The 24280-nt window shown below is 28.6% G+C and overlaps 4 protein-coding genes across 4 annotated transcripts; 2 read left to right on the forward strand and 2 right to left on the reverse strand.

Annotated features, from left to right (window-relative positions):
• Positions 1-2677: 2677 nt before the first annotated feature.
• Phum_PHUM320320 (fetal alzheimer antigen, falz, putative) lies at positions 2678-12748 on the reverse strand (the record flags this gene model as incomplete). The annotated part of the gene is given in 20 exon segments (XM_002427424.1): positions 2678-2880; positions 2971-3419; positions 3495-3554; positions 3603-3978; positions 4087-4269; positions 4361-4517; positions 4614-4690; positions 4929-5105; positions 5182-5899; positions 5951-6769; positions 6857-7014; positions 7141-8541; positions 8651-9280; positions 9389-9913; positions 9990-10232; positions 10659-10763; positions 11017-11225; positions 11331-11613; positions 11710-12377; positions 12393-12748. The coding sequence occupies 20 exon segments, from the start codon at positions 12746-12748 to the stop codon at positions 2678-2680; spliced, it is 7797 nt and encodes a 2598-aa protein (XP_002427469.1).
• A 1333-nt stretch (positions 12749-14081) lies between these two features.
• Phum_PHUM320330 (zinc finger protein 585B, putative) lies at positions 14082-17298 on the forward strand (the record flags this gene model as incomplete). Its single annotated transcript, XM_002427425.1, has 3 exons — positions 14082-15262; positions 15539-15889; positions 15984-17298. The coding sequence occupies 3 exons, from the start codon at positions 14082-14084 to the stop codon at positions 17296-17298; spliced, it is 2847 nt and encodes a 948-aa protein (XP_002427470.1).
• A 1915-nt stretch (positions 17299-19213) lies between these two features.
• Phum_PHUM320340 (uncharacterized protein) lies at positions 19214-20516 on the forward strand (the record flags this gene model as incomplete). The annotated part of the gene is made up of 4 exons (XM_002427426.1): positions 19214-19328; positions 19557-19869; positions 20023-20135; positions 20380-20516. 4 exons carry the CDS (start codon positions 19214-19216, stop codon positions 20514-20516), a joined length of 678 nt encoding a protein of 225 aa, XP_002427471.1.
• Positions 20517-22321: 1805 nt separating this feature from the next.
• On the reverse strand, positions 22322-23824 carry Phum_PHUM320350 (tetraspanin-8, putative; the record flags this gene model as incomplete). Its single annotated transcript, XM_002427427.1, has 5 exons — positions 22322-22369; positions 22455-22658; positions 22755-22925; positions 23071-23262; positions 23765-23824. The coding sequence occupies 5 exons, from the start codon at positions 23822-23824 to the stop codon at positions 22322-22324; spliced, it is 675 nt and encodes a 224-aa protein (XP_002427472.1).
• Positions 23825-24280: the final 456 nt, after the last annotated feature.

The following is a 24280-nucleotide window of genomic DNA, read 5'->3' on the forward strand; positions in this document are numbered from 1 at the left end:
TATTATTTAACCGACAAAATTCGAATCTAGGGGTTGTTTGTTTGTTTGTTTTCTTTTTTTTAACGGTTTTCTAATACTAATAATAATAATATTTATACTTGCGCGCGTATTTTTAACTTGATAATCAAATTAAATTTATTTAATAAAACACATAAATTCCATTAAAATTAGTTTATTTATAAATAAATAAATAAATTTCTTAGGGTAAATAATAATAATAATAATAATTTTAGAATAAAAATAAAAATTAAATAAAAAAAAACAAATGGAATTTTTCTCTCTCTCTCTCTCTCTCTTTTTCTTTTCGTTTTAAATTAAACAACCGAATAAAAAATAAATTTTAAAATTATTTACCTTTAAATCGATTTATATATAATTATTATTATTTTAAATAAAATTTAATAGATTTTATTTATATTAAATAAAAATCCGACGGCACAAGTACGAGTTTTAACTTGCTTATAAAAATGGCGTCTGGGTTGTTATTTTAATTTATTTATTTTAAATTTTAATAATTTATTATCGATAACCCGGTAAATTATTATTATTATTATTATTATTATTTATATATCGTGACGAAAAACGATTTTTTTCTTTTTTTTAAATATATAATAAATCATTTCTTTAATATGATATTAAATAAATTAATGATTAAATTTATGGAGAAAAATGGAGTTTTGAACGAATAAATAAAAATGTAGGAAAATAATTTTAAAAATTAAAATATTTAATAAATTTCTTTTTTTTTTTTTCTTTTCTTTTTTGATGAGTAAATTTTTCTTTTTTTTTTTTTTTTTAATTTAAAAATTTTTTATATATAAATGATAAATATATATGTATATACGTTATTTATATACACATAAAAATATGCGTGCGTGGGTGTGTGTGTTTGTATTTATATCCAAATATTATTATTATTTTCTTAAAAAAAAAACGCATGCACACGCACACACTCTCTCTTCTCTCTCTCTCACACACACACCCACGCACACACATGTATATACATAAATTTTTTTTTTTTGTTATTTACCGACAATATTAATTACCTAAGAAAAAAAAAAAATTCTAAATAATTTTCAAAAAACCAATTTTTTTTAACTACATTAATATTAAAAAAATATTTACAAATTTTTTATTTTTATTTATTTTTATTTTATTATTTAAATCCCAGGCAAAATATTTATAAATTATTTATTTATTAATTAAATTTTCCCCCGTCAATAATCGATTTACAATTATTTTAATAAATATTTTCAATAAAAAAAAAAATAATAATAATAATAATAAAAAAACAAACAAACAAATGAAAATATATTTATATATAGAAGAGGATAAAGTATAATTATTATTATTATCATCATTGATATTATTGTGATATATTATTATTATTATTGTTTGTTTATAAATAATTTCTTTCTTTTCATTCGTTCTTTGCAACAACAAAAAATTAAAGGGAAGGCAATAAAAATAAAAAATATAAAATAAAAAATAAACGACCAAAAAAAATTAATTAATTAATTAATTAATTTCAATTTTTTTTTTTTTTTAATAATAATAATAGTAATAATTACGAAGCAGAAATTATGTATATATAAAAAAATAATAATAAGCAAAAAAAAAAAAAAAAAAACAAACATTGAAAATAGTTTAGTTATAAAAAAAAAAAAAAAAAAAAAAAAAACATGATTTTATTAAAATAAAAAGAAAAAAATAATCAAAAATAATAATAATAAAGTTCCTACTTTTATTACTGAAAAATAAAACGATCACCATCATCATCATCATCATCATCAACAAAAAAAAAAAAAAAAAAAAATATTCAGAGCCTTTAAAAAAATTAATAATAATAATAATTTAAAAAAAAAAAATTTTTTTTTTACCCCCTAAAAAAATTTTTTCTCCTTTTTTTTACTTCCTTTTTCTTCCTTTTTACAAATAAGGTTCTGAATATATTTTTTTTCCTTTTTTTATTTGTACAAAATAATTTTTGTTAAAAAATATTTTTTTTATACTGAAAATCTTATACTTTGGTCTCCTAATATATATATATATTTATATATATTATACAAAGCAGAAGATTTTAAATATATATATAAATATATATATTCAAACGTATAAAACCGTTATATAATAATAATAATAATTATTCGAGGCGTTTTCGGCATTTTTTCTCATTTTGTACTCAAAACTACTGCTTCATTATCTACACATATATTATTATTATTATTATTTATTTATTTATTTATTTATTTATCATACACATGACTTTTTCACTGAAATTGTACATTTTTTTCTCTTCTCTTCATTTTTTTTTTTTTGCATTCTCTATAAATTATTTAAAAAAAAAAAAAAATGTCTATACAATTAATCAATTAATGTCATTCGCAATTTTTTTTTTCTCTTTTTCTTTTTCTGTCTTTTCTTTCTAAAACGCAATGGCAAATATTATTATAAATATTTATTTACAAGTCAAAGAACAAAAAAAAAAAAAAAAAAAAAAAACAATTTCCGACTTTTTCCCGCCAATTTTCCTTACCCGATAACTAACTAACTAACTAATTAACTAAATTAATTTTTTGTCAATCAGTACTGGAGGAGTTATCTTAATTGTCATTCGTGTTATCAATTCTTCTTTTTTTCCATCGTTTTAATTAATTAATTAATAACTCGTGTTATACTATTTATTTTCGACAATTTTTTCTCTTAGTCCTTTCACTTTTTGTACAAAAAATGATTCTAAACCTTCGGCGCACCGGAAAAAGGGAGATTCCTTTGAATTGTAATACCGACAATTATCGAAAAGCTTTGTTACGTCACCGATAAATTCACTTAAATTTTTATAATGTTTTTCGTTTATCCTTAATTCTACCGTTTGTAAATCTGTAAGAAATAAACAAAAAAAAAAAATTTTTATCGTTTCTTCATCATTTCGAATAATAATAAATGGTGTAGGAATCGTCGTCTGCTTACCCATGGGTTCTTTGATTACTTTATAGTAATCGGGTGCTTCCGTCGGATCGACGGGTTCCATGAACGGCCAAGCACTTTTATGTCCTTGCATTTGCTTGACCAATTTTTTCAACGCTTCGTAATCTCTGTTATTTAATTTTTTCATGTTGGCAAAATTTATGTTGGAATCCACTTGACAATTCGGACAAATGTACTCGTCGATGTTGTCCGCCTCGGATTGAAGAATGCCGACGCACCGACCGTGAAACCAATCCTGACATTTGTCGCAACAAATATAAAATTGAGATTCGTCGTATGGTTGCTTGCACAAACAGTACAATTCTTTTGTTTCTCTCGCGTGACGACATTCCGTACAAACAAATTCCGTCATTCTTTTCGACATGCTTTCCGTGATTCCGACGCAGTCTCCGTGGTACCAATTATGGCACAAATCACAACCCACGTAAAACCTTTCAGTTAAAATTTAAATAATTATTACGATATATATATGCGTATAAATAAAACGAACGGTACAAATTTCTTACTTTGTATCATCGTAGGGCGTCCTGCACACGCAGTATAATTTTTCCTTTTTCCCCGTTTGACTCGATGACGGTGGACTCATCGAATTGGATTGTAATCGACCGGACGACTTTTTAGGACGTCCCGAAACGCCTCTGGACCCCGATTTGGGGGGTTGAAGAGCCGCAGCGGGTACCGGAACCGATTTCCGTTTTCCACTTCCCGTCCTTATGACTTCTTCCGTTTTATTTTCGTGCTGCTTCGAACGCGAACTCAATTCCACGCTGATTTCCCTTTGAATATCTATTTGCAATTCCTTCTCCAATAAAGCTCTCTTCTTTAAAATATCTTTTTTCAACAGTTCCTTGTGCCTGAATAATAAAACATTTAATTTTGACTGCGCTGCTTGTCGTCTCTTCTCTTCTTGATTCTCTTTCCATTTTTGCCTCGACCTTGAATTTTTCTCATCGATTCCATCCGCTTTCGTGGGACTAAAAATTTTCAATACTTATTTTAATACTTATTACACATTTAAAAAAAAAAAAAAAATGGAAAACGATTAAACTTACGATTTTATTTCTAATTTAGGTTCGAATTTGGTTACTTTTTTAGGACGAGATATTTCATAATCGTGATTGTTTCCCTGTACGGAAGAAGGTCTTTTTCTAGGTTGAGGTCGCGTTATAACGGGATTTACGGGTTCATTTTTCATTTGTTTTTCTTGATACCTTTGTAATTGAATTAGCTTTTCTTCTATTTCCGGATTTAAATTTTCCTGCTTGAGAGCATTTTTTATGGCTAAAATAATAAAGTTTGATCATGTAATCTCATAAGTTAATCTTACTATAATATTCACGGTATTTAATAAAAAAAAAAAAAATTTTTTTACTTTGATGAATGTAATCGTGAGTCAAAATAAATTTCTTTTGCTGTTGACCATCCGGAGTTTGATTTTCGCAATTTTCTTTGGGTAACGTTTCCGCCGCGCTGTTGTCTTTCGTTGGTGACGCTTCCATTTGTTTAGAATTGTTGTCCGTATCCGTTGTCTCTCCCTGCATAACGCAATTAAAAAAAAAAAATTAAAAACTTGCATTAACCGTTTAAAAATTTTAGATTTTTTATATTGAAGTGAAAAAAATTACTTCTTCGGTTTCCAGATTTTCCGCCACGTTTTCAATATGCGAATTAGCATTTTGCCTAACTATTACACTTTGATTTCCTCCTAATTGAGATTTAAGGGAATGTTTAACAACAACATTTTGCTGTGATTCTTTCGATGGAGTCATATCTTCACCACCACCAAGTCCTTGCGAACGAATTTTAATCAACTATAATTTAAAAAAAATTTTTTTTTTTTTTTAAATTAAATTAATTATTTTCGAGTATGAAATTTTTTTTTAAAAAAACTCTTACTTGTTGCTGTGTTTGTTGCATTTGCTGTTGCGGTAGCGGAGTACCCGAGAGAGTTTTTTTAGCAGTATTTTGCTTAACCAATATTTTTTGATTTTGCGGTGTAAGTAATGTTTCCTCATTGACAGGTGAATTACCGGATTGATTTGTTTGCGGGGGAGGTTGCACTGCCAGATAAATCTTAGTGGGACCCAAAACACCTTGTTTTCCTGTCGTCGCTTGATCTGTACAACAAAAAAAAGATTAATTTCATAAAGAATTTAAAATCTTTTTTTTTAAAATCATTAAAAATATATTTACTTTTTAAAAGTTGCTGTTTCACTTGTTGCTGAACTAAATTTAACTGTTGCGGTGTAAAATCAGCTCCCTGAATTCCCTGTAAAACTATCCGGGGACCCTCGGAAGTTTGAATAACTTGAGCCGTTACACATTTGATGATGGTTCCCGGCGGTTGACTAACCAGTAATTGTCTTTCTATTTCACTGTTGTGATCAACCAGTACCGTCGAAGCTAAGGGATTGTTTTCTTGAGTCTCCGCCGATTGATTTCGCATTTCGACTTGTGATTCGTTATTTGAATCCGAATTTTCTATCGCGTCCATTTCTTGATTGAATTCCGCTGAAGACTCGACAATGCTTTCGTTCGATGTTTTTTCAATCATTTCCGAATTAACATTTTGCTCTAAACTCCCTTGCAATCTCGATTGTAAAATTTTTTGGTTTGATGACACTGATAGTTTTGCGGAAGCAGTCCTTTGGTTTCTTAAAACTTGTTGACGAAGTTGTTGTTGTACTAATTGTCTCGAAGGAATTTCTTCCGTCATAATATTTGATTCTGAGTTTTCATCCTTTTGCGTTATTTGAATCAAACCAGTTTGCGTTTTGCAATAATTTTGAGAACTTATAGGAGTGTCTTGCGTCGCGGAAACTTGAACATTAGAAGATTTTGGAGTCGAAGGAGATGATGACTGTGCCGACTTGGTAGGTGATAACAATTTTTGCAAATGGTTTGTTGTTGCCTGTCGAACAACGTTTCCGGCTTGTTTAATTATGATATTTCCAGGAGTTACGGATGTTTGCGAATTCGTATTCAATGCATTGTTCGTCGAAGTTGTGCGTATTAAAACCTGTTGACCGTTCAGCGTGGCAAGTTGTAATTTTCCTTCTGCTAATTGCTGAGCCAAAACCGGATTGTTGACCACCACCGACCCACTTTGTATCAAAGCAGGAGCATCAGTCTGATTAACGGTTCCGGAATTCAAAGTCGAATTTTGTACAACGGTTGAAGCCAAAGAAGTGGTTGAAGCATTCGACACACTTACAGCGATCGGTCTCTGATTCGAAATAGCTACATTTGATTGAGTTTTATCATTTCGCGGAATCAAATTTTGAACCCTTGACGTGATAACCACTTGACCCTTTTCGTTAGTGGTGCCAATAACTTGATTTCCTCGCATCACCACAGAATTAGGGGTAAAAGTTTGACCGGCAAATATATTTTGGGTTGTTTGTTGAGGTTGTGATAAAACGACTTTTGTACCATCTTGCTTGAGAATGATACTCTTATGAAAATTTTGTTGCAATTGTTGTTTTAAATTTTGTCCCGAAGGAACGACTCGAACCTGCTGACCTTGAGCATTTTTCACTATTATTTGAGCCGGAGAAGTAATTCCACTTCCTTCCGTACGAGTTATTTTAGTGTTGCTAGGTGTTTGAACGAGAGTCGATTGACCACCGACGGTTGTTGACGGTTGCGTTTGCGATGAAATTTGCCCAGTCAAAACGTGAAGTTTTCCATCGGCCATTTGAATTAATTGCTGTCCAGGAACCAAACCTCTGACTTGAATTTTACCGTCGTTACCACGAATGATTTGTACTCGCTGCGGATGCTGAGATAAAGGAGTTGTAGTAACCAATTGACTTTGAATGTTTTGCTGTGAAGCGGGAGCAAGTTGAATAGTTTGAGACGGTTGAACACCTCCTTGAATACTAAAAGTGTGCTGATCAGTTTGAGGTTGAATTTTAATGAGACTTTGTTGAAGATTTCCAGCTGCAGTTGTTTTTTGAACCAAAGTAGCAGGAGACGTGACAACTTTTGCAGTGCCATCTTTTGACATGTAAATTTTTCTGGTAGCTATAAGGGTTTTATTTACTGGAGTATTCGGAGGAGTAAGTATGGAAGTTAAGGTATTTTTCCCACCGTGAACGATTGGTTTTGTGACAACTTTTACTAACGATCCATCCGCGGTAACTTGCTGACCTGGGAGAAGCTTAATTATTTGTCCCCCGGTTGTTTTAACCATGGTTTCTACGCTTTTTTTTTGATAATGAGCAGCGCGTTGAGCTCTCAGTTGCATTTCCATTTTTTCTTTGATTTCTTCAGGAGTTCCTTTAGTTATTATGTTTTCCGCTTTTATGGTGGAAGCTTCAATTTTTATTTCGGTTTTAGGCGTCAAAGTTCCCGTGCGACTCCTCGTCAACGTCATATTATTAGTTTTTTCTAATTTATCACAATATTGTTTAATTTCCCATAGTTCTAATTTATCTTCATCGACCCATTCTTCAGACACCTGAGGCTCCGTATTTTGAGGAGTTTCTTCCCGTTTTCTTTTTCGCAAACCACTCCTTATGGGATTGACTTCCCTGATGGTTTTCGGCAACTCCAAAGGTATAACAATTTTCCTTCTAAGGTATTGCGTTTTTTCTAAATTTTCACCTAAATGCCTGTGTTTAAGTATTTCTAGAGTCATAATTTCCGTATCGGTCGTCACTTGATTTTTACCATCGGTTGATTGAGGTTTTACTTGCATGTCGTCCCAACGGAGACACGCCCATAAAATACGTAACTGCAGAGAAATGGCTGGTATTGATTGAATTGTTGTAGTTCTGTACAGCCAACAAGTTTTAAAAAGAGGTTTCGAATTAGGATAAGGCCATTGCCAAGTGTTACTTTTGGCAAGATGATGAAATCCATTGACCGTCAATTTTCCACCATTTCTGGCAAGTTTTCTCAGTTCCGATTTGGGCAAAATCATAAGACTGTATTGCCCGTGTTTACTTAAAAATGTTGAATACAAAGGATATTTCACAGGAGTTTTCTTTCTCCTTCGATCTACAATCGCAGTCGTTAATTTTTTTAAATAAATTTTACCCCTAGTATCGGTGACGGAGTAAACTCTTTCCACTTCACTTCCATCTTCCAATTTCACTTTTTCCAAAACTTTAAAATTATCTAATCCACTTTTGCTTAAACCACCCTTCACATTTTGTTTTAAATCTTCCGAAACTTCCGTTTTTTTAACAGATAAAATTTTATTTAGTAATCCTTCAGATTTTACAGCTTGACCATTTGTTATCATATTGCTTTTAATCGTTTGTCCGCTGTCGAATCCGATAATTTTGTTAGGACTGTCATTTTCTATATCTATTTCTTCTTCTTTTTTCATCGTGTCATCAGTCGTAACAACCTCTTCTCCACAAATTACAGTATCCATGGATATGACTTCTTCTTCCAAGTAAGATTCAGGTACTTCTTCTTTAACTTCGAGTTTTGAGGAAACTTTTGAAAAATCTATTGAATCATCTTCAACATTTTTGGCTGTAGCCACAGCATTTACCAACTCTTTTTTAGCCGCTTCGTTTAATTCGCCTGTTGCGTTTTCTACGTATATATAAAAAAAAAAATTTACGTTAAGGTTATCTCATATATACATGCAAAAAATTAAAATTATTAAAAATTATTGTGAATGAGTTAGGAAAAATAAATTTACCTTTAACGTTTTTCATATTTTTTTCAGTCGTAATTAAAACGTTTTGTAGTGTTTGAGAATCTGTTATTTCTTGGGCCGATTTTAAAAGGGTAGCCAATTTCGCTTTTAATGCATTTTGAAGGATGCACAAAGGAGAGTAGCAAAGTAAAACTCCAGATGAATTATTTCTACACGAAACTGAATAGCACAAAGTTTTTGAAGTACTGACTTCTTTATATCGCTTTTTGCATACCAATATTTCTTGAGCAATTTCAATTAATTTATCTTGATTCGTTGACGAAGATGCAAAATCAAAATTTTTTTTATCTTCGTCTAAAGCTTCAACGTCAATGTCTGAATCAAGCTTTTTTGAATCCATTTCTTGACAACTAGAATTGGCAACCATGCCCATTTGAATAAATTTCCGCTCTTCTAATAATTTTAAATTACTCCGCCTGAGTAAAAAATCATCCAACTTGGATTTTTTTGCTATTTTGGGATACTGTAACCTTCCCGGAGAAGTTAAAGCTTTAGTAACATCAATCGTTTCGAATTCCATTATGGGCCGAAAAACTCTTAAATTGTTTAATCTTTTATCCGTTTCACTCTCTTTTGACCATTCTTGTTGATTCGATTCGTTGGAAACTTCTTCTTCGCCTTTTTGAATGTCTTTTTTCTTTTTGTCTGCTTCTTCGTCGGTATCACATTTTTTTAATAAAAATGCATAGGTTCCGGGATCCACGGCCAACAATTTAACACTAATACCATCCTTCACTTGAACCATAATTTTTTGCGGACCAGCTCTTAAACCCATAGTTCTTGCATCTTTTATAATTAATTTTCTAGTACTAGATAACCACCTCCAACCCCACTGCCCGTGAATACGATACTCTTCACCTTTTTGCTTTTGAACTGAATGTTTCAATCCGAGCGTGTATTTTACAAAATTAATCGCCAATCTGTTTCGTTCTTCTTCATCTTCCTTTTCTTTTTTCTCTCTTTTCTCAATTTTTTTCCTTTCTTCTCTTTCGATCGCAGTAACTCTGTGTAATCGAACATGCCCCAGTTGCTCGTGCCAAACCGAAGCGTATACCACTGGTTTAATACATGCCTGTAAAACAACTAATGCCTTGCCAAAATCTTTTGGCTGAATGCACGACTGAACGCAGGCAATCCAAGTTTTCCTTAGCAGAGGCCAGTTAACGTGTAAAAAAGATGTTGGGATGTTACTTTCGAGTTGGAGTATAGTTTGACGCAACGTATTAATAAGTAAAGCTTTTGGTCCTAAAATGAAATCAATATTTAATTAAATTTAAATAATTAATTTTAAAAGAATTAAATTTTTTTTTTTTTTTTTTACCGAAAACACTTCCAGCCCATTTGAATTCTGATGCAGCCGTAAGGGAAAATTTATGAGATAAGTGACGTTTTTTATCTCTTTCTTCGTTTCTTTGAGGTTTGTTTAATGCGTAAATATTGCTCGTATATTGATTTACGTAGTTCTTGCAATTATTATCTTGACCAAGCTTAAAAAGAAAAGTTCCAGAAGCTATTTGTTGAGCTCTGTAACGAGTTAATCTCAAATTTTCTAATTCTTGCAAAGCTCTCTTTTCTGACAACGACTTTTCTTTATCTTCTTTTGATACGATGGTTGTACTTCTCCTTTTTAAATCATCTATGTCATAAGTTTGAGGTTTTAAAGAGCCTGTTTTCGACCTTGTCAGCATATTTTGTTTTTTTTCTTCGTTTTCCCCGTCGATATTTTCATCACCGTTATCAATACTTTTAACAGTGACACAACTCGTTTGATTACTTGAGGAATTAGTGCTTTCAACCGTGGTTTCTATGCAGTCTGCAGGGTTTTCAATAAGAGTTTCCGACGTTCCACCAATTGTGGTCTAAAATTTGTGAAAATATTCGATTATTATTATTTAAATATTAAAAAATTTCTACGCATTAATAAAATAAAAAATTTTTTAACATACAACGGCTGTTGTAACGTCAAATTCTACTTGCTCGGATTCTAAACCTAATGGAACTTCTTCTGTTTCAATTTCTGCTTCGCCGGCTAGAGTGGGAATTTCATTTTGATCTGTTCTTTCACTTTCGGCCAAAATTCTATTCATTTCTTCCGCTGCTTCAAGTTCTCTTCTAATTTTCTCCTGCTTTTCTTCAAATTCCCTATGCTGTTTCTCATTTGCCTCTTTAATTTGTTTTTCTTCTTCCATTTTTTTCTTTCTTTCTTCTTCCTTTTGCCTCTGCTCTTTCCTTTCCTGTTGTAATTTAGCCAAAGCAGCTACAAAAAAAAAAATTATTAAATTTAACTTAAACCTAGTTTTAGAAAATTTTACATAAACCAAGTCACAAAATTTAAAATGAAATAATACCATTTTCAACTTCTAAATACGATTTTCTTCCGGCCTTTGCAGAATTTGTTACAGTTTCTGTAATGCTCATGTGCTTTAAAATGACGTCCTTTAAATTTGTTATTTCTCTATAGAGTGTTTTTTCCATTGAATTTTCATCTAATTTATCTAATAGTTCATCTAATTGATATTTTGTGCTATAATACCATACCTCGCCGTCATCTTTTTCTCTGCATAAAATATGAATTTAAAAAAAAAAAAAAAAAACTTATTGTTATTGTATTTCTATCTTTGCATTAATTGCATAGACCTTTATGTGCAAAATGTATACATACACAAATATTCTTCTACATAAAAACCAATATTTTCGACCATGTCTATCAAACCCTAAATGCTCATGTCTGCTTAATGTGCCAGTTTTTTCAGCTGGTATTATGCAATCTGTAACACCCGAGGTTCTGTGTGATTTACAAATGTTACACTGCCAATCTTCCTCAGGAACATCATTTAATGGGGGTTCAACACATTCTAAATGATAAACAGCAGGACATGTTTCACAGCATAGTAAGTCCCCTAGTCTATGACATATTCTACAGTGATCATCATAATGAATTGGTCCTACAATTTAAAAATTTTATCAATTCTTATAACTTTTAGTCGGGCTCAAAAATTCAATAATAATTAAGCGTCTTAATTAAAATGATTGTTTCTTACCTTCGCTAATTAAATCTTCCCTTACAGGATTCGTCACTAGAAATTGATCTGTAAGAAATTGAAGGACTTTTAACCTTTTCTCTACCCCACAAAATGGATAATCACCAGGAATTAAAATGTCTAAAATTGAATGATCAAATGATTTATCACTTTCCACATATGACCTCAGAACTTCTGGCCATGTCATTGGATCTATAAAGTAAATGCAAGCATTCACACTGTCTTTTTGATCCAAAGGACCGAAATGAGTTTGCTGAGAATCCTCTTCTCTGAAAATAGCTTTTAAGAGCATTATATGAATTTCCACCAACAAAACATTTTGCTCTTCTAACATTAAAGCCCCGCAAAATTCTTCAAGTCTGAAAGGTGATAATCTAGCTAAATTTCGAAAATGTCTTAACACTTCGTAAATACTCAAAGTTTTCATTATATATTCTTTTGGAACTAGAAGATCTTCAGAAGATTTCGGCAGATCTAAAGGAGGTAAATCTATTTCTTGCAGCCACAGGGGATCAGGGCTTGGAGGTTTAATGTATGACACTTTGTTTTTTGGTAAGTCAGAAGAATGATTACTTGAATCAGAATCACAATCATCTGATAAAACTGCATCAGGATCTATGTCGATATTGTCATCCATTTCACTTTCACTTTTCATTTCCTCAAAATCACTCCTGCTGCTTGACTCTTCAAAATCTGATCCATAATGATAATCAGAGCTCTTTTCAGCTGCTGATTTGAAATTGTAATGTCGCCCATAGTTAACACTTTTACCTCCCCTTTTTGAAACTGAACCATATGATAATCTTTGTTTATGCCTAAATGAACGACTGTTTTTATTGCTGATGTCACTAATATCTGGGGATGCGCCTCTGGAATGAGTTGGAGTACTGTCTTGTGAATTAGGGGTTTCAGACCCCTTATTTTCTTGGTTTAAGAGGTATTTTGGTTTTTTTAACAGATGATACTGGAATTTTTTTGGTCTTTCTAACACCACCGCTTTGGGAGGGCGTCCTCTTTTCCTAGCAGGTCGTCCAGTCATTTTCGGAGTAATTTACCAATCGAAGACTATGACGAACACGTGGGTTATCAAAACAATCATTTGTATACAAATATTACTGACAACCACAGAAAAAAACAGGCTATTTGTGTTTACGCTTTGCGCCATTCCCCCTCTGACGTCACGTGACCTAAAACTTTATCCATATCTGTCAAAAAAAATTATACAAACGACTAGCTCTTTTTACTATTTGCACGATCACATTCTGATTATTTTAAAGATTTACACTTATAAAAATGTTCACAATGTTAAAAATGTAAAAATTAATTCACTGACGCCAATTCACAAGTGAAAATACATAATCCTATAGTCGATGTTACATGCGATCTGATTGGTCAAATAATATGTACGCCATTAGCGTCTTATTTAAATTTTTTTTTTAGTATTATCACCATGTCCGATAATATAACTTTCAGCAAAAAATCAGCATTACATTAATACGATCGTTTGAATTTTAGAGGTGTATAATAAGTCTAAATCGTTAAGAGACAAAAAGTTACGCTTAACGAATGTTTAAGACACCTCGAACTAACCAATCACAAACGTTCTTACAATCTAGAAAAAAGAAGCGATTCAAGCAATGATTGAAGAAAAATTTTTGACGCTCAATTGTAGTTCCATTTTTCGCCACTTGTAGTTTATGCTTTTGTGTGATTCTTGATAAAATTTGGTTAGAGGCAATGTTTTTTTTTGCGTATTTATCCTTAATCAAAGCTTTTTTAATTTATTTAAATTTCCTTTTTAAGAAGTAAAGCAGAAAGAAAAAAGTTTTAAAAGATACACTCATATTCTTTTCTTACTTGCAATACTTTCCATTTTTTTTTTCTGATGCTAGGTTATAATATTTGAGTAATTATTTTGATTTTATTTACTTAAATATTTACGTTTTAGTTTTTGTAATTATGTTTCTTTCTTTAAAATAATCTTTATCCTGCCTAATTTGTCTTAATTTAACATGTTGGTTCATTTTAAACCTGTTATATAGTATTAAAAACATATGTGTTACTCTAATGTCTATAACTTTCTTTTTCTTATATCTATTTTTAAACTCTTAAACTAGATCATTAGATGTTAAATTTTAAAAATTACATTTTAACATTTACTTGTTTGTAATATTTTAGTAACTATAAATAACTTGATGTAATAATGAAACTTTATTTTAATTTTTAATGTTTAAAATATTTAAAAATTTATTGTTTGTTTCAGATTGACATATATATTGTCAAAACTGTTTTAAATCATTTCAAACTATTAAAAAAGTCATTGACTATAATTTTTTCAATGTAATAAAAAAATGACTGAGGTACATCATACAATGAGCTGGGCTCCTAATAACCCAAGTTTGGTTGAAGAAGAAGTAATATATGGCAATACTGAATATGTTTTGCCTCAGAAAATGGAAAATAACATGAGATTCATCACCCTTCCTGAAGAAGTGCCTATGATAGTTATTGAAAGCAATCAAGTATCAGCAGAAACTGATGCTCCAATGATCATTGTTGGAAATGATGTAGTAGAGCAAATGATATGTGCTGAAGAAGAAGTAGAAACGGAAACTGATTTGACTTGGTACACCAATCCTCCTGTGGCACATGAAGAAACAGTAGATACACAACCTGAGTCAAAAAAAATTAACAAACGTGAAGGAAGAGTTGCAGTGCCATATTTAAAAGATGAAATGCTTGATATACCACTTAATGACGAAAGTTATGCTACATATCATCCGTTTCCATGTGATTTCTGCAGCAGAAGATTCAAAAAGAAAGCTAACTTAATGAATCATATGGTAGCTCATCAAACTCAAAGACCCCATTCTTGTAACATTTGTTCATCCAGTTTCATGAGAAAATGCGACTTGGTTAATCACCAAAAAATACATTCATATGTGCCTAACAGAGAAAATAGAAATGACATTAACCAAGAAACAAAATACAATAATTACAATCATGTCAGGAAAAAAAAGAATAAGAAAATTAAAAGTAATTTTGGTAAAAAAGCCGGAGGAAAAGATAAAATTAAAGCTTCATCTTGGTCACCCCAAGAAAATTTTTTCAAACCGACCAGTTATGTCGATGAAGATGTTAAATTGTTACTTGAAATGACCAATAGGCTTCATGAAAAAAGTGGAAGTGACAAAAATTCAAATAAAAATCCTGGAGAAACTTTTACAGGTAGTGAGCAAAAACCTTATGTTTGCAATAAATGCGGGAGATGTTTTTCTAGAGAAAGTGCTCTTGTTTCTCATTCTCAAATCCATGCGGAAGATATTTATTATGACTGTAGCAAATGTGGACAGAATTTTTTTTCTTTGGAACTTTTGAGAGATCACTGTGCTAAAAAGCATGACATTCCATATACTGGTGAAACTTCTGACGAAAGTGAAGGTGGTGAATTCGATAAAGGAAAATACACGGGAGATGAAAGGTTTGGAACCTTTCATTGTTCTATTTGTTCTATAAGTTTTCATAGACTAGATTTATTGAAACAACATAAAAGGTAAATTTTTTTCTTTTTTCTCTTTATTTTATAAAACAATAATTATAACATTATTAGATTTTGCATTGTTTTAAAATATAAATGTATAAATAAGTAAATTACAAAGAAATATTTTTAGTGATACTGCTTTATTTTTTGTTTCAATTGTCAAAAAAGATTTTTTAAATTTACATAAATTGCATGTTTATTTTAAGTACTTTTTTTTACATTTTCATACTACTTTCTTTTCTTTTGCAAATTAAATAATTTATTAATAAATTTTTTTTTGTTTTGTAGAATTCATTCTAAAAAAGATGAATCATCAAGAGGCTATAAGTGCAACACTTGTCTTATTGAATTTTCAACTTATGAAAAACTATTATCTCACTTGGAAGGCAATGCTAGCTGTCAAAGACATATGTGTTTATTATGTGGAGAACATTTCAATGATCAAAATGCAGGTCAAAAACATATTCAGCAAAAACATAGTAAAGAATTGACTCCAAATTCATGTACTATATGTGGTAAATATTGCAAAGATAAAACTGCTCTACAAAAACATTCTTGGATTCATTCTACTGAAAAAAAATATTCTTGCAAGAAATTGGATTGTTCGAAAAAATTTCACAGTTGGGCAAGATTAAGAAGGTAAGAAATTTTTACAGAAATCTAAAATTTCACATATTTTTTTTTTTTTTTTATTAAAATAAAAAAATTATTCAAACAAAATTGTACATTTTAGGCATATGTTGTCACATAACGGAAGTAAAATGGTCAGATGTGAAGAATGCGATGAAGTTTTTCCGGATAGAAGAGCTTTAATTAATCATCGGCACAGTCATTTTCCCGATTCAGCGGCCCGTAAATTCATTTGTAACGAATGTGGAAAATCTTTTGGATCTCGAAGTAGTCAACAAATTCATAATCGTATCCACACCGGAGAACGACCTTACGGTTGCCGTTATTGCTGGAAAGCATTCGCTGATGGGGGTACACTTCGGAAACATGAGAGGATTCACACTGGAGAAAAACCATACGTTTGCGTTGTTTGTCCCAGAGCTTTTAATCAGCGGGTTGTTCTTCGAGAGCATATCAGGTCCCATCATTCTGGTTCAGTTAGTAAACCTGGTTACTCCACTCCGGTTTATCTATGTCCAGTATGTGGTGTGGTTACGGCAAATTCAGAGGAATTGGCATTTCATTTAGTCAAACATAGTGATGATAACACAATCCGGAACAGAAATCCTCAAGCTGGCATTCGAACTTACAAGCGAAGAAGAAAATTAAATTCCTACGAATGTGAAGAAAGTGAATTCGATGACGCTGATTATTATTCAAAAAGAGAGAGTGAGACGGAATCTGCAATCTCTGATAAAGAACAAGGAAAGAAACCTGCCGGCAGGAAAGGCAATAAAGGAAGGAAAGTAGACACTTACTCAAAATTTACCAAAACGTTCGAGGCTGCCATGAAAAATATAAATTCTCTGGTTGAAAATAAGCCAGTTCGAAAAGCAAAAATGATTAATACAAAAGGCAAAGGAGGTACAAAGAAAAATAAAAAAATTTTATCGAAAAGAGGACGAAAACGAAACAGCGGTGTGGCGAATAAAAATTCTGCCCCTAAATCTCGGCCCCGTACTCTTTCCTCGAGAACATCGGAAAAAAAAGAAAGTACAACGGAAAATGCTGAAAATCCGGTCAACGTCAACACCGTTTCCGGTTCTCAAACGGAAAACGCGAGATCACGACCTTCGAGGCCCAGAACTAAAAATGTTAATTACGAACAAATGCAAGAACAATTGCCCAAAGTTGCAATATTTCCCGAGAAAACGAAAAAGGTGATTAGGAAACCGTCCGTGTTTCAGGGAAAGGTAGAAGTTAAAAAAGAAATGTCGGAGGAATTGTTATCGGAGGATAACGGAGTTAAAATGGAAATCAAATCGGAAATTTCTGACGGAAATCACAGATCTGTAACGGATAATTACATATGCGGAATATGTTCGAATGCTTTTCCCAGTAAAGCTGACCTTCTTTTTCACGTGCCTATTCACATATAGCCAAATCGTTTATAAATTATAATCGTTATTAACAAATGATGTATGTTGTGGTCTATCTTTACAAAAAATACATTATTTAAAACAAATTTTATAGATTTACAAAAAAAAAATGTTTTATATCGTTTATGTTTTCAATTCTTCAAAATAATTGAAAAGCAGAAATTTATTTTTTAATTATTTCATTATTTTCAAATATTCTTATTGTAAAAGTTGTTTGCAGTGATTGATTGATTGATTGATTGATCGATCTGACATAATATATATGACGTAAATATTTTGTAAATAATGTTAATTATTTGTCAGATGTAATTAAAAAAAAAAAATAAGTTGTGCTCTTTGAAACAATGGCTAAAAGTTTTTTTATTTATAATTACAAAAAAAGAAATTTTAATTAATATGTTGATGTATTTTTTTTTTTTTTTTATTTTTTATATATATATACTTAGTAAAATTAGTATATAAAAGGAAAAAAAAAATTCATATTTATAAGATAAATATGTACTATTAATATATTGTATATTATAATTTATAATTTGTTTTTGTTCCCATAAATATTTTTAAAAAAAATAATTGCCTTAATATATATATATATATATATATATATATATATATATATATATATATATATATATATATATATATATATTTTACTAAGAAAGTAAAATAAATTTCAAATACTTGATTTATTAATTTATTTATTATGTAAATGAAAAAACTATTAATAGAGTATAAATAATAATAAAAAAAAGAATATATTATTTATACATGCATATAAAAGAGTTTGGAAAAGTTTTTGCCATTTATTATTAATTGTATTTTCTCATTTATTTTATTTAATAATTATTAATGATAATTTTTATGTGTTGTGCCAAATGAAAAATAAAAAAGCTCATGAGAGCTTATTTTAAATAATTCATCATTGATTTTAAATTTTAGACAAAATTTTAATTGTAATAATATATATATATATATATATATATAATTTTACTTTCATTTAATTTTGCACAACTTATTATTATTATTCAAACAACAATTAATTTTTTTTTTTTTATTTTTATATATGTATAAATGAAAATAAATGTATATGCTTTAAGGTATAATCATATTTTCTTATTGATAAATAAATGAATATAATTTCTTTTTTTTTTTTTTTTTATTGTACATAATATAAGAAAAAAATTTCATTATAAAAATATACTTAAATATAATCGCTTGTGAATAAAAAATGTAATTATCGCATTATAAATCGTGTTTAATATTTAATATAAATTCATTTAAGGAAAAAATTATTATTATTATTATTATTTTGTAGTTTTATGTATGTTATTTTGTGTATTTAAAAACTTGATATTTTTAAAAAATAAGTTTGAAACATGTTAATTTTGATTTTAAATTCATAATTTAATTATTTTTAATTAATAATTAATTAATCTATGTTGTTATTTAAATCATTCTGCAATAGAGAAGACAACACCACGACTTCAAATGTAAACAAAAATACATAAATATCAAAATGTATATATAATGTACGAAAAACAAACTTTTTATAATTATTATTAATTTATTATTAATTAATATGGCTAAAGCAAATGTTATATTACTTAATTCGATTTTATGGAACCTTCGGGAAATATCAAAACTGGCTGAAGTAATAAAAAAATATTGCGGAGATGTTGAATGTTCATCATGGAGATATCCACTTATAAATTGCAGTGAATTGGAAATATTTAAACTCCTTCAAAATAATAAAAGTTTAGATAATTACACTTATATTTTAGAATTAACTTACGATAGGTTGTTATATGTATTTAATTTAATTATAAAATATATGGAATCATACGAATCACTTGAAAATTTTCGACCGAGTAAAAACGTACGAAGACCCGTCACACTCTCGTTGGCGTCCATCTTGTTCATGATATGGGATAGAATAAAAGCTCAAATGGAGGGCAATAAGAATAATGTTGCGTCTTGTGAAGATAAAAATCCAGATAAAAATAATTTTGAATGTAATGTTTCGTGTTCGAAAAGTACAACTTGTACTCAAAGCGATGTTTGTTCCATTTCCGTTTGTTCCTGTTGCGAAATGGTACAAGAATTCGTTACCCAACTCGTTTTGCAAGTTGAAAAAATATTAAAACAACAAAATTTTGAATCCGCCATTACGTGTTTAAGGTATGTATTAAATAATAATAACGTTTAAAAATATTATGATTAATATTTAAAATGAATAATGTATTTTAGAAATTCAATAAAAGAATCTCTGTTAGAAATGACAAATTGGTCTGCAATGTCAAAATGGCTCGAAGCCATCGGAACAGATTTAAAAACAATATCGGAAAAATCCGAACAAGAAGCATTAAGCAGTCGTAAACTTCGTCACAGAATGGATGCAGATGAAAAAAAAATGAAATTAAAAATTGAAATACTTGAAGAAGAGAATAAAAATTTACAAAATCAACTTCGTGAAAATGAATCGAAAATATTTTCAACTAAAAATGAATTGGAACAACTTTTAAAAGAAAAAATTGAAATGAAAGAAGAAATAATATTGAAAAACAATCAATTGACGTCTACATCCAACGACTACGAGAATAAAATAAAAGACATTAAAAATATTTACGAAGAAAAACTATTAAAAAAAAAAGAAAAAAGAACAAAAAAAGAAATTGAAAAAGAAAAAGAATGGAAAAGAAAATTAGATTCGATGAGTAATAAAGAAAGAAGTTATGAATCTGAGATTATTCAACTACGCGAACAATTAACGGATATGAGAGAAAATTTAGAAAAAACAAATATGAAAATTTTCGAAGAAAAAAATGCTTTGGAAAATATGTGTAAAAATTTAGAAAGAAAATACGATGATATTAAAAATGAAAATGATAATTTAAATTTAATTTTAAATCAAAAACAAATTATCATTGATGACTATTCGAAAAAATTAATGGAGGCATTTCCGGATCTTAGTGACACGACAAAACTGACGTTCAAAGGTAATGTTATTTTTTTTTTATTTTATTTTTATTTAAATAATTTGCGTTTATTCGACGATTTTATAAAAAAAATTTTTGCAACTTAAAGCATCTGGTAATCCAATTATTGATATGGAAAGTCAAATAGAAGCTAATAATTTACGAATCGAATCCCTGTTAGCCGAAAATGAAACCCTAAAAAAAACGTTAACTAAAATAAAAACACTTAAAGGTGAACCAGTTTGAAATTAAATTTTTTACCTTTTGAAAATCTATTAAATTTAAAATCATAAAAACTTTCAATGGGTTGAAAAGCATAATTGTGTATAATATTATAATTTCAATTCAAAAAAAAAAGGAATTTTAAATCTCTATACTTCTTCATTGTAACAAAAGAATAAAATTTGTTTAAGAAGTTATAAATGAAATAGAAAATCAAAGAAAAATTATTAGTCTGAAAATTGTTGTTCACTTTGTCGAATAAAATCATCTAAAAACTCGATTAAGACACACAAGCCTGTATCGAAAACTAAACTATTTGTCTCACTAATCTGAAAATTTTGATAAATCAGCAAAATGATTATTTAATTTAAATTTATATAAATACTTATTGGGAAAATCAAGGAATCAAAAATTAGGCATATACCTTTACATTTTTTTTTTTATTTTAAATTTCATATTTAATTCTGATTTGCAATTTCTTACACTTCAAATTATGTAATCTAGTCTAAATTTTAAATAATACTTTGTACTTTTATTACATATATAAAGCAATAATAAACAAATATTAGTGAGAATGTCGATGAATTTTTTTTCATATGTAATATTTTATTACTTTGAATAAATTTTAAATGCATGAAATAGTTATAAACACAATAGTTATTTAAAATTAAAATTGATTCAAATCGATAATTTAGACAAAAACAAATAAAAAATAATTTTTGCATACATTTATTAGTTTAAAAAACAAAAATTTGATTTAATTTGTCGACCGAATTCCTAATACTCGTGGAAGTATTTAGTTCATCATATTTTTATGACATAACATTGCAATGATGATGATGATAATTATTAACCTACTTTATACTTGGCTCTTGTGACTGAACTATTTAAATGATTTATAATTCTTTTTTAATTTAGTTCTGATAACTTTTAATAAGGAATGAATAACATGACGATAAAATTCTTTACGAATAGGAATTTTAATTCCATCTTGTTTGTTTTCATTCTTATGTAGCAGGGATTCAATTTTTTTTTTTTTCTGAAGTAAATATATATATTTTAAAAATAAAAAACATGAATTTTACACACAAAAAAAAAAATTATTTTTTTTTCATTTATTATGTAAGATAAAACTTTAAAAATTTTAAATTAATAAGGCAATGATGAAAAAATAATTATTAAAAAGGATAAAATAAAAAGCTGCATTAACCATCAGACAACATAAAAATTGTACTCGATTTTTAACATAAACTAACAATAATAATAATAATAATAATAATATTACTTTTAATTTGAGACTTACACACACACACACATTATTGAAACAATAATAAAAAAATTAATTCTTTGATTTAAAGTTAAAATTTTTAAAAAATATTTTTTTTTTTTTTTTTTTTTTTAAATTTAATCAATAATACTGACAAGTTAATTTTTTTTTTTTTTTTTTTTTTTTTAATAAAAATTTTATTTAAAAAAATAATTTAATAAATTTTTAATAATAATAATAATAATAGTGTATATAAAATAAAAAAAAAAACATAAAAACATGATTGTTGTTGTTGTTGTTGTTTTTTTAAAGCGTTTTATATGTAAGGCGAATCATATTCGGTGAAAATAATAGCTTTTAAAATAAAGCAGAAGTAAAAAGTTTTTTTTTTTTTTTTTTGTTAGTTTTTGATAAATATTAAATAATGTATTTATATAAATATTTTTTTTTTTTTTGTTTTTACTGAACGAAGCGTTTGTAAATGAAATATTACTATAAATTTATTATTATTATTATTATTATTATTTATAGTAATAAGTCACGTGCTGTTTGTTGACTATCTTCATCTTACGTGACTGGCTAATCGTAAGGCAAAAATAGCACCAATTATCTATAAACAAAAAAAAAGGAAAAATTAATTTTATTTTTTACAAAAAAATGTGTCAAACGTTTTTGTTTTGTTTTGTGATAAGAACCTCTATAACTGATAAAGCAATGGCAACACCGCCTAAAATATCTCCAGCTTTTCCAGTGAAATTTGTTAATACTTCAGCACAACCTCTTGGCCAATAATCCAATGGTCTTGTTATGCATTTGTTTTTATCTCTGCAACAAGATTCGGGTACAGGATAAAGTGATTCTAAATAATCACTTTTTCCTTTTACCCCACAGCATTCCCACTGAAATTTAAAAAAAAAAAACAAAAAAAATTAACGAATGAATTATTACTTATTTATTACTTATACTTTTTTTTTTTTAATAATAATTTCACTCACTTCGGTTTCCATAACTTCAAATAATCGTCTGATATTCGGATTGTATTTTAATCTTCCAAATTCGGTTTCCAAACCTTTGTTAACGGCTGTCGTGAATTGTTCTTTGTGTGTCAATGCATAAATTCCAACTCCCAATTGTACGATGAATATGGCCAAAAGTAAAACGGCAAACTAAAAATAATAATAATAATAATAATAATTTGAATTTCATTTGACTTTCTTATCACGCTACCATCTTTAAAATCAGTTTTTTTTTTTTTTGTATAAAAATTATTATTGGGTAGTAATGAATAGGGATGGAACTTTATTAACTTACCGTTATGAGCATGCATCTGCTTTCTCTCACGGCTCCGCAGCATCCCAAACTGGCAATGAAAAAAATAACGACACCCACGACGATTATGAAAATTTGGGGAGCTCTAAGACTTGCATCTTGCACAAGATCTTGAAAACTTGAAATATTTGATAAGAGCAAAGAGCCTACAACTATCAGTGCCAATCCAATGAGCTGAAACAGTTTTAAAAAAACATTAATATTATAAATCCTTGTAAGAACCAACCCGTAATTATTAATTTTTTAATTACTTCTCAATGAAATCATACTGGCGTTTATCTCCCGCCCTCCCCCTCTCCTTCCCCCCGCAAAAAAAAAAATTTTCAGGGCAAAAAATCATGCGATAACTTTACCAAACATTTGTTACGCAATGCCAGAATAAAATTAACATATCATTTCAATAGGCAAATATATACGTAATAGTAGTAATAATAATGATGATAATAATAATAATATAAACTAACAATCGCGTGTTTCCCCCTCCCCTCTCCCCCCGGGATAAAACTTCATCCAAATAAATAATTTATTATTTTTAAATTGAATTTTTTTTTTTTTCTCATCTCATCTCAATATATATTCAACTCTTACTGATACTAATACTAATTATTATTATTATTATTATTATTATTATTATTATTATTATTATTATTATTATTATTTATTACTGACGACTTACCGAAAAAATGAAATTAAATGTGAATAGTAGAAATTTAATGCAACCGTCTCCGCAACTCATTTTCTTTTATTTTTCTTCAACCTTGAAAAGAAAAAACAAAAATAATAATAATGATAATAATAATAAAATAATATATGTGAGGAGCCATATTTATATTTAATAGTCATCATAAGTGAAATCATTTTTTTTTTGACGTATTAAAAATAATCATTTATTATTATTATTATTAAAAGGAATGACGTTTTCTTTTACTCAAATTTTTCTTTAATTCGTCGTGACACATTTTCTCCACTTTTCCTACGATTAAAATGAAAATAAAATTTTCATTTTTCTTTTTTTCGTTTTGTTTTGTTTTGTTTCGTGTTTTTTTTTAAAATTCGCGATGAGATTTCGAGAATAAATTGAAAAAATTAAAGTTTTTAAAAATTATATCCCCCTTAATAAGTTTAATAATAATAATAAGAAGGCGGTTAATAATAATAATAATAATAATAATAAACAATCCCGAATTTAATA

The sequence above is a fragment of the Pediculus humanus genome, genomic scaffold (genome assembly GCF_000006295.1).
Source record: "Pediculus humanus corporis 1103172107729 genomic scaffold, whole genome shotgun sequence".
Lineage (NCBI taxonomy): Eukaryota > Metazoa > Arthropoda > Insecta > Psocodea > Pediculidae > Pediculus > Pediculus humanus.